At 34.8% G+C, this 9,906-nt stretch overlaps 1 protein-coding gene across 1 annotated transcript in view; it reads right to left on the reverse strand.

Annotated features, from left to right (window-relative positions):
- LOC104405539 (sperm flagellar protein 2-like) overlaps nt 1–9,420 on the reverse strand; it is a gene marked incomplete at both ends in the record, with an annotated part of 49,396 nt that extends 39,976 nt beyond the window's left edge. The window contains 7 exon segments of the mRNA XM_010014274.1: nt 1,025–1,272; nt 2,098–2,201; nt 2,985–3,100; nt 3,823–3,844; nt 5,227–5,369; nt 5,481–5,697; nt 9,252–9,420. Of these exon segments, the coding sequence (XP_010012576.1) occupies nt 1,025–1,272; nt 2,098–2,201; nt 2,985–3,100; nt 3,823–3,844; nt 5,227–5,369; nt 5,481–5,697; nt 9,252–9,420 (1,019 nt within the window).
- Between the last annotated feature and the right edge of the window lie 486 nt (nt 9,421–9,906).

Raw genomic sequence — 9,906 nt, forward strand, 5'->3', positions numbered from 1 at the left:
TCCTGCAGGTGGACTATTTCAGGCTTATCTATAACAATTATAAAGTACTTTTCCAGTCTAATCTGAATCTTCCTTGAAGTAACTACTCCTTTTCACATCAGTGGGTAGATATTCCACTGCATTGGAAGACAAAGGATTCTCTCTCTCTCCGTCTTTCCTAAGTCCAAAAAAAATTCCTTTCATTTATTAGAAATAAGCCCTTTTTCACAGATTTGGGGGGCGGGGGAGGGTAGGGGGCAGTGTTTATTGCTCTTTTGACTCTATCACTGCATTTTATGAAACCAATTCTGTTTGTATTTCTGAAATGATAACATTTATTATCACATTTTCAAAGTGTTTTGTCAACACAAGGTCTAACAAGAATTTTAGGTGTCTATACATTTATCTTCACTGCATTGTTAGTAAAAGCTCTAATGATTTTGCCTCACACTTGCTCCTACCTATTGATAAAAGCTAAAGGTAATGGTGCTTTAATTCCAGCTATGTGTCATGTAAGCCCTGGAGTGAAAGCAATGGCAAGGAATCTCCCCACAATCTGGACAATTCATGAAAACAACCTATGTTTTGCCAAGGTGAGTAAGGACATTTAAAAACGTGTGGTCTGGAAGTGAAACATAGCTCAAAAAGCCTTTCATGTTTTTGCCTTTGTGGTCAAAATTTTCAATTTCTGATTGTTCACTGACTAAATGAAGACAAAGGAAAGGCAGTAATAAATAGGGTATGAATGTTGGCAGGTCCCTTTGTTTATAATTTTCTTCATCTCTTTCCAAACATGTCTCCTGGAGAAAAATACTTACAAATGGATAAGAAAGCTGTCAAGAAATCTAAACAACTTCTAATTTCATAATTTGCAGAGGAAAGTACAGATATTGTTATGAATTAGTATTTTAATTAAAATATGCAGTTTGCTGCTATGTTGCAAAGTACTCACAATTTAGATATTTTAGTACTATAAAAATTTTAACTTTCCTTTTACAAACACCAAAATCTGCTTGTCATTTTCCAAAAGTAGTTGGAAACTTACACTTCAAGATAGCCACACGTTCCAGTACCACAGTGTCTGAAATATCCAATAATACAGATATATCAAATGCAGATGAGGTAGCAGGAGGCTTGTTAGGGGCTCTGGGATCTATAACAAGTGAGAGCTTTACAGAGTTTGCATCTTCTGCTTCTGGATCAATCCCGGTGTAGGCTTTTTCAAATAGCTTTGCCTGATTAATTGTCATCGGAAAACCATCCACAATCCACCCCTTCTCTGGTGGTGTTTGTCTTGAAAGTAAATGAAGATCCAGATTTATACAGTGAATTGATAGCATAATAATAACAACACCTAAAGAAGAGCTTGCCCTAGCAGTCTCTTTCTGAATTCAGTATATTAAATATCCGGTTGAATAGAGAATATGTCACACATAATTAAATCCTGAACTGTAGAGCAATGGATTTTAGATCTGAAAAATAACATTAAGCCTAACTAAAAATGAAAAAAAGCTTTCAAAACCACTTTCTATACAGACTATGATTAGAGGTGTAATTACACTATTTTGTACTACACAGTACATTTGTACTGAAGTAGCAAATAGAAAAATCTGTTTCATAACTTTAAAATATACTAATGGGAGTAATATAACTGAAATTATATTCATGTGGAAACTAAAGTGCTAATTGCACATCTAGGTAGTTGAGACCATTTTCTGCAGACAAAATAAGTAACCTATCTGCTAAAGTATGAATGTTTGGATTATTCATTTCACAAAACCTGAAAGAAAAAATAGTAGCATATGCTGAATAGCTTCAGCAAAATAAAGACATTTATATTCACTTTAGTTATATTTAATGACTATGTGATAGTCGTGTATATTTTCACTTACCTTCAGTAGTATGCAACAATGTCTGCAAAATTTAGGGCTAGACTCTACTGCTAACATTCTACTACTAGCATAAAATTAACACTAACCACTAATTAGCTCCACTTTCAAATTACAATATTCCAGTGTTCAAAAAATACTTTAAAAAAGAGAAATGTCTGAATCCAGAATACAAGCTGGGTAACTACATTCTAAGTAACTGACAAAAAAAAGCTGTACAGTTTCATACTTAATGGCCTCCAATAGGATATCAATTAGTAATTCATCAGGAATGCTTTTTCCTTTCTTCATCAATTTCTGTGATGCGGCACCAAGCTGTGCACGTACAGATAGCTGTGGAAGAGTGCAGCGTTAGATTCATCTGCTCAGAATGTTCACAACACTATTAAAAAGAGTATGATTCTGCTTTATATATCCAATATTATTTATTTAAATTAATTGCATTGCTAGTTTATAATTAATATTTTTTATTATCTCTTAAGCATAAGTAGTTTCAAGTGATATAAAAAAGACCTAGGTTAAGTGCAATCTCCAACAGATTTCCATCATTACACTCATGAAAATGAAGACAGAAACAAGGTTGAGAAACAAAGGATATAAAGGCCAAGAACGACAAATTAAGTGTCCTGGTTCTAAGCTTATTCTGATTTTCATATAACATAATTCCACTGACGGTTTCCTACAGCAGCATTAATTCCATACGGATTCTTTTATATCTGAAGCGTTTTCCAATAAGCAATAAGGTCTAAGATATCACTGTAGAATTAAGCATTTTTCAACAAAAAGAAAACTTGTCATGGGATGAACGGTCTATTTGCTTGGCAGCAGCAAGAGCGGGAATACATTTCTGCTAACCCAGAAATGGCATAATAACATATCTTACGTAACTATGAGATTTAACAAGAAGATACAGAACTTTAACAGTATGTACAAGTCTAAGCAAGACACAAAGGAATAGATTACCATAACAAACACTTCTAATATTTCAAACAGAAAATAATTGCAGTGAGGTCAACAAATTAATTCAGAATGATAAAAGGATGTCACCATTTCAGTAATTTAGCCACTTTATCTAATGCATGTTTAGAAAGTAGAAGATAAAATTAGATTACAAACCTTGGATAGGTCATCTTGACTGTTATCTGATTTAATTTCTTGCCAAGATGGATCCTTTCTGACAGGAAAATTGCCTGAAATATGTACATTGCAAAGTTTGACAATGTAATGTAATACTTATGTAATGACAATTAATGTAATACTTATTACTATAGATAGATAATTAAAGTATATGCCTCATTATTGTTCTTTGAAAAAAAATCAGTACAGAAGGTATATACAATTGCTAGAATCATAGGATCATTAATTTTGGTTGGAAGCAACTTCTGGAAGTCACCTAGTTCGAGTTCAGTCTTCTGTAGAAAGTGGCATCAGTTATGAGGTCAGACCAGGTTGCTCAATAGTTTACCCAATGTGATCTCAAACACCCTGAAGGATGGAGACTACCCTACCTCTCCAGGCAATTCGTTTCAATGCTCAATACTTCTCATGAGGAAAAAGCCTTTTCTTATGTCTAGTTGGGAGGGCAACAAGGAGGGATTTTACGGGTCTCTCCACAGCAAAAGGAAGTCTAGGGAAAATGTGTGCCTGCTGAAACATGCAAAAGACTGAGGTATCCCAAGCCCCAGAGACTAGCAGGAAAGTCTGCAGCAACAAAGATTTACCCTTGGTAGAGGAGGATCAGCTTAAGGAACATTTACATAAACTGGAAATATACACAAGTTCATGTGACCTGATGGCACATTCCCACACAAGCTGAGGGACCTGGCTTATGTCATTGCTAGGCCATAATCTTAATGATCACAGAACCATAGAATGGTATGGGTAGGAAGGGATCTTAAAGATCATCTAGTTCCAGCCCTCCCACCACAGTCAGGGCCTTGGTGACTAGGGAGACGCCCAGGATGAGAAGAATTTAACTGCCATCCCTCTTCTCAAGGAGGGCAAGAAGGAGGAATTTGGGATGTAGAAGACAGGCAGCACCACTTCAGATGGATGCTCCTGATGGAGCAAATATGCATGGAAATATTTCCAAGTACAGTAAAGACAAGGAGATGACTGGGAGTTGTTAGCATGGCTTTAGGAAGGAGAAATCATGCCTGAAAAAACTGACAACCTTCTACAGTGAGGTAGCAGGCTCCATAGTTGATCAGATCAGCATGTGGTGTTTTTTTGACACTTTTGACTTTTGACACTGTCTTACTTCATACCCTTATAGATAAACTGATGAAATATGGACGGGGTAAGTGGACAGTGAGATGGACTCAAAACTGGCTGAACTGGCAGGGTCAAGGGGTTGTGAGCAGCAGCATGAAGTGCAGCTGACAGTCAGCAAATCACTGGTGTAGCTCAAGTGTGGTTTGTGAGACCGATATCGTTTATCATCATCATTAACAACCTGCACAACTGAGACACAGTGGACCCTCATGAAACTGGAGGGACTGGTCAATAAACCACTTTGTTGTGCTGCCCTTCAGAGGGACCTTGATGGGCTGGAGGAACTGGCTGACAGAAATCTCATGAAGTTCATTGAAGGGAAATGCAAAGTCCTGCATCTGGCGATGCAAGTCCTCCTGCCTTCAACACCAGCTGGGGGTCAGCTGTCTTGAAATCAGCTTTGCAGAGAAAGGCCTGGAGGCCCTGGAGAAGAACAAGTTGACAATTAGCTAGCAATGTGCCCTCTCAGTAAAGAAGGTGAAGTGCATCAGACTGAGGCTCATGCTGATCAATGTCTCTGGACCTGATAGTGACTCTGACAACAGTGGATATCCTTTATCTTTGTGGACAAATGTTGGCACTTCCTGCTTTGCTACTGCGCTTGTCACCTAGCTCACTTTCCTTCATGGAGCAGCCTCACTTGCTGTTCCCAGACACTAGGAATGTGTGGAAACAGGAAATTCATAATGGAAACTACTGTGAAAACTCATACATCATGGATATTACCTCAAATGTACAAAAGGAATTGTCATTTAAATCCAGTAAGATTACGTGTATACATACATATATAAGTAAAATATATACCCACCTTCGGTTCCATTGATAGGTATTTCTGTTTCAAAATTCTTTAATACATCCCGCAGTGGTAAGTTCTTCTTGACGTTGTATCAGTTATGAAAGAAAATGGATTAGAAAGGAAACTACATATTACAGGAAAAATAAGCCTGTCATTTCAAGCTGATTCTCGAAGTCTTGTAAGTCAAAACTTAGAGTTAGGTTTGAAATCTAGAAAAAAATTGAAACATGCTTTCTTCCTTACATATTTCATGCTCATCAGCCTGTAGGAGCCAAAACCAAAGTTAACAAAATTGCTTACCTCATTTTCTTCCCCAGAACTCTCTGCTTCTTGTGGAATCATATTTTGCTCACTTTTCATTTCATTTTTAAGAAAAGCTTGGATGGCCTCTTGAACCAAAATATCAACAGATAGCACCTGAATATTGCAAACTAGTACACAAAAAAGTGGGATTTTAAGGCCAATAAAGACTAAAATATATAATAAAATAAAGAATTTTAGCAATAACAAACAAACAAATGAACAGAACAAACCCACTCTACCTTTTTCAATAAACTTTACACAGGTAGTTTTTCCACTGAAAGGTTTTCCCAAAATACATCCCTTTATAGGAAAAGGAGGAAATGCAGGTGAAGGTATGGGTTTTGGAGGATAAAAAATCTCCATTAGTCTATGAAGCACATGACCCAATATGTTATTATTAAGAGGAGGTTTGCTTTCACTGTTCTCTTCATCTGGGCACCATTCCCCTGTCATACTCTGTATAAATGACAAATTACCAAATAGTTTGTTAATATGCTTTGGTTTTCATCTTTCTAGATATATGTATTTATACACAACTTCGATACATACAATAACCAAATCTGAATATTACTGAGTAATAAAATATTTTTTAGAATAGACCCTTGTTAAAAGCTTTAATTATGTCATAATCATTATGCATTTATTGATATTCACTAGTAACTAGTTGAGACAAGTACTCTTACAACTCCCACCATTTCATAGATTCCTAGGATAATTTTTTAATTCCATATACATGAAAAATCATTTCACCAATACCATAGAATGAATTAGTAGCGGATTTTTGGAATAGAAGGTCAGTATCCTAATATTCAGTGCTTTAAAAATGGGATAATGTTGTTGTCCAGTATTACACATAAATCTTTGAAAATTTGTATGGACAAATATTTCAAATATATATATTTGCCTAACATACGTAGAATAGAGAGAAAAAAGACAAACAAAAAACCAACCTTCACCCCCCAGCAAAACAAAACACCCCCCCCCAAAAAAAAACCAAAAAAAACCCAGCCAAAAAAAACCACCCAAACAAACAAACAACCAAAATCAATCAACAATCCAAAACAAACAAGCCACCATATAATTCAAACAATTTTGAAGGAAGGAAATACTGAACAGAAACTTTCAATTCAACTACTTTAAGACCAATATAAATTTATCAGTACTATGAGTTACCAGCATTCAGCTTAATGAGCTTTTGCTAGCAAAAATATTCTTCCTGGCAATCTCACTGGAAGAAAGATGAGATTGGAAGGATGTAGTCATAAGAAGTGAACACTGAATTGTACTCTTTGCTATTAGTCACTTTAATATATACTCTACCAGTACTGGATGTTACAGCAATAGGAAAGTTCTGACGTGCAGCTTGTGGTACAAAAAGCTAAAAGAGAACATTTTAGTGTGCAGGGTAATTCTAGACCTGTATTAACTATTATGTGGTTGCAGAATACTAAAAAGCTGTCTGAAAGATACATGGACTGATAATATTCCCAAATAGATTCTGGCTTGCCACCTCATTTGGGGTGCACAATAAAGGGTTGGCACACAGTCAAATGTTTCAGCAAGAGAAACTCCAAGTAGGAAAAATAATGAAGAAAAAAAAAGTTCACATAAGAGTGCCTAAACACAGAGAGTCTGTGGAATCTTTATCCTTGGAAATACTTGAAAGCTCACCAGCCAAGGTTCTGAGCAACTTTATCTGACTCAGAAGCTGGCCTTGCTTTGAGCAAAGAGGTGATACTAAATGACCTCCACATCCCTTTCAACCTCAACAATTACATAATTCTTAAATTAAATATTTAATCATCATTAACAGAAGCAACCAGTTTTAAAGTTCTTCTGAAAGATAATGTTTTGAATCCACATTCCAGGTAGAATATGCAACCTTTTCCTGAACTTACTCACATGAATGATACATTTTCACAGTATACATTCTACTAACAGAACTCGATCAGTGTCAACTTTGAATATATGTGCATTAGAATAATACAGTGTAACTTATTGTCACTCTAAATGAAAATACCTCCTACTTTTAATCAGTAAAACCAAATTAAAAAAAATCTTGAGTTGCACAATATCCCCTCTCTAATCAATCTCAGAAAACATAATTCTTAACATGTAATTGAAAAAGCATACTTAAAAAACCCAAATCCTTGTCCTATCTGAACCATTCTTCCTTAAGCAAGAAGTAAAGATGGATGAGTTGTTTAAACTCTACGAGGAAAAATTAATTCCAAATTGAATGGGCTCCCCATTCAACATACTCATCTTTCAGATTTCTTTTCCTTTTAAGCAGAAGATTGCTAGACTGTACCTTTCTTGTAAGAAAGTAGCTTATCTGTCAGAAACACATTTTCAGGTATCCAGGTGAAAGTTATATAACTCCTTGACAATACTCTTGATCTAAACTAGAAATTATTTGATATTTTGAGAAGTGCCTACTCGTACGTTTATTTTGCGTGCATCCACTAATTTATTAAGTGATTAGCGACAACTGATGATATAGTAGTTTCCAAATATTTCCAATCTAATGTGGAATGTGCAGTAGACTGATAGCACTGTATCTTGTTCTTGTATTTTATTAAATGTATCTGACACTTTTAGTTAGTATTCCTAATGTAAACATAATATTCTTGAGAGGTGCAAAATTGCCTTTGCTGAGCTTTTCTCAAGGGTTAAGAAAATCAGCATAAACTGCCAGAATGCCCTGCCAACATACTTTTATCTAGAAGCAATTAAAGGTGGGTATTAGTAATTTACTTAGGTTTTTAGAAGACACAAATATGAGTTGGTGCCAAAAACTTTACATGTCATATGATACCAGCTTTTCAGAAAGGCATAAGACTATCAACAACTGGGAGAAAAAATTAATTATGTGGATGTACAGCTGAAACAGACTGGTAGTGAAAAAGAGACTTTAAATGTGTCATTAAATGTTTGTGAACTCCAGTGCTTTACATCCAGAGAAGACTACTATGGTGTAATATAAACAACAGTATGACAGAAAAACTCCCCACTGCTTCCTGCCTGTCTGTCCCATATGTCCTCCCTGTTGGTCTTGTATATATGCATTTTTCACCTAAAGAAAGTGATTGAAAAATTCATTACAAGTTGATAAAGTCTGAACAAGGACCTTATAAATAGATACCAGAGCAGCAGATAATAAGCTATAATAGCAGTTAATCAGAAAAATTTATATTAAGATTGAAACCAAAGTAAATTGAGCTGTCAGACATTGATCACAGAAACTCTTAACAAACACTTACACTCACTGCAAAAGAAAATGTACCAATTGGTTCAGGATGTGGATAAAAGCACATATATATTGTAGTTATATATTCCCAACAAGTCAAAGACAGATTATTTGCCATGATTTGGCCATATTCCAGTTAAACAGATTATTCCAAAAGACTGAATATGTAGCAGGATTTTCTTTTTCCCCCAGAGTACCATTAATGTAATTTGGAAAAAAACTGCACAATACATTTAAACAGGAAAACACTAATACTTCACCTATAACTTATGAAATCATATTAAAGCATTGTAAAGCTGAAGAAAAGATTTAAGGTTCCCTGAAAAATAGTCACCTGTATTCTAATTGAAAGTTAAGAAAAATACCAGCCATTTTTAATAATTTTCATTAATGTTACCATTTTAAAACAAATGCTTCTCTCAAACTAATAAATCTTATTAGAAAGTTTTCACTCAAAATTACTGAAATTAAGACTATCAAGTTCATATATTGGTCCTACGAGCTCAAGAGGGAAAAACAATGTTATATACAAGAATGAATTATAACAGTGTTTTAAAATTGTACCAGTTCTCCACTGCTGTTGACATGAAATATAGCCATATATTTCATATAGAACTTCAGGCAATGAAAAGAAAATGCATGTCAAAATCTGATATTTAAAACTTGTAAAAGAACAAAATGAAACATCACAACAAAATGTTTATGATTATGAGAAATCAAAGTGTATTATCTTCCATTATGTCTTATCAGTTTGATGTACCTTGTATTCACTACAATCTTTTTCATCTAACAGATTCATTTTATTCAGGTCTACAAGTTGTTCTGGGGTTGGTTCATTCAGCAAAGGTTGAATTGAGGCTTGTTCATATATCAGTTTTCCATTAAAAAAAAGTTCCTTCCAATCTAGCATCAGCTTTAATGGAATTCTGCTGCAGAAGAAATAAGTTTAGAAAAAGAAAAAGAATGAATTCCAAAACAAAAATTCAAGGGGTTAGATATTTGAGAATAGTGGACCCAAATTTACAAGAATCACAACCATAAAACTAGCATATGCTGAAGTAGATATCATTTGTAATGCTTTCTATAATTATCACAGCTTTACATAAGTTGTTGGTTACTTATATGGCAGCCATAGGCACTTGTAGGCTTCAATATTTCACAAATGTGTCATCTCACAATGTTTGGCTGCCAGAGCTGTGTAATAACATTTCTGCTATAGTTATTTTTCTCTACTCCAAAATACTCTTCCCTTTTGTGGGATAATGCTTCCTCTCATTTTTTCTGGAAGTTAGAATTAATTTAGCATTATAAGAGCAAGCTTTTTTTTTTTTTCTTCTAGAAAGGGAAAATATTCATATCAAACAAGACAAATTGACCAATTTGTTGGCCTTCTATGACGGGGCTACGGGACTGAT

Source organism: Nestor notabilis, unplaced genomic scaffold (genome assembly GCF_000696875.1).
Source record: "Nestor notabilis isolate BGI_N333 unplaced genomic scaffold, ASM69687v1 scaffold10995, whole genome shotgun sequence".
NCBI classification, from domain to species: domain Eukaryota; kingdom Metazoa; phylum Chordata; class Aves; order Psittaciformes; family Psittacidae; genus Nestor; species Nestor notabilis.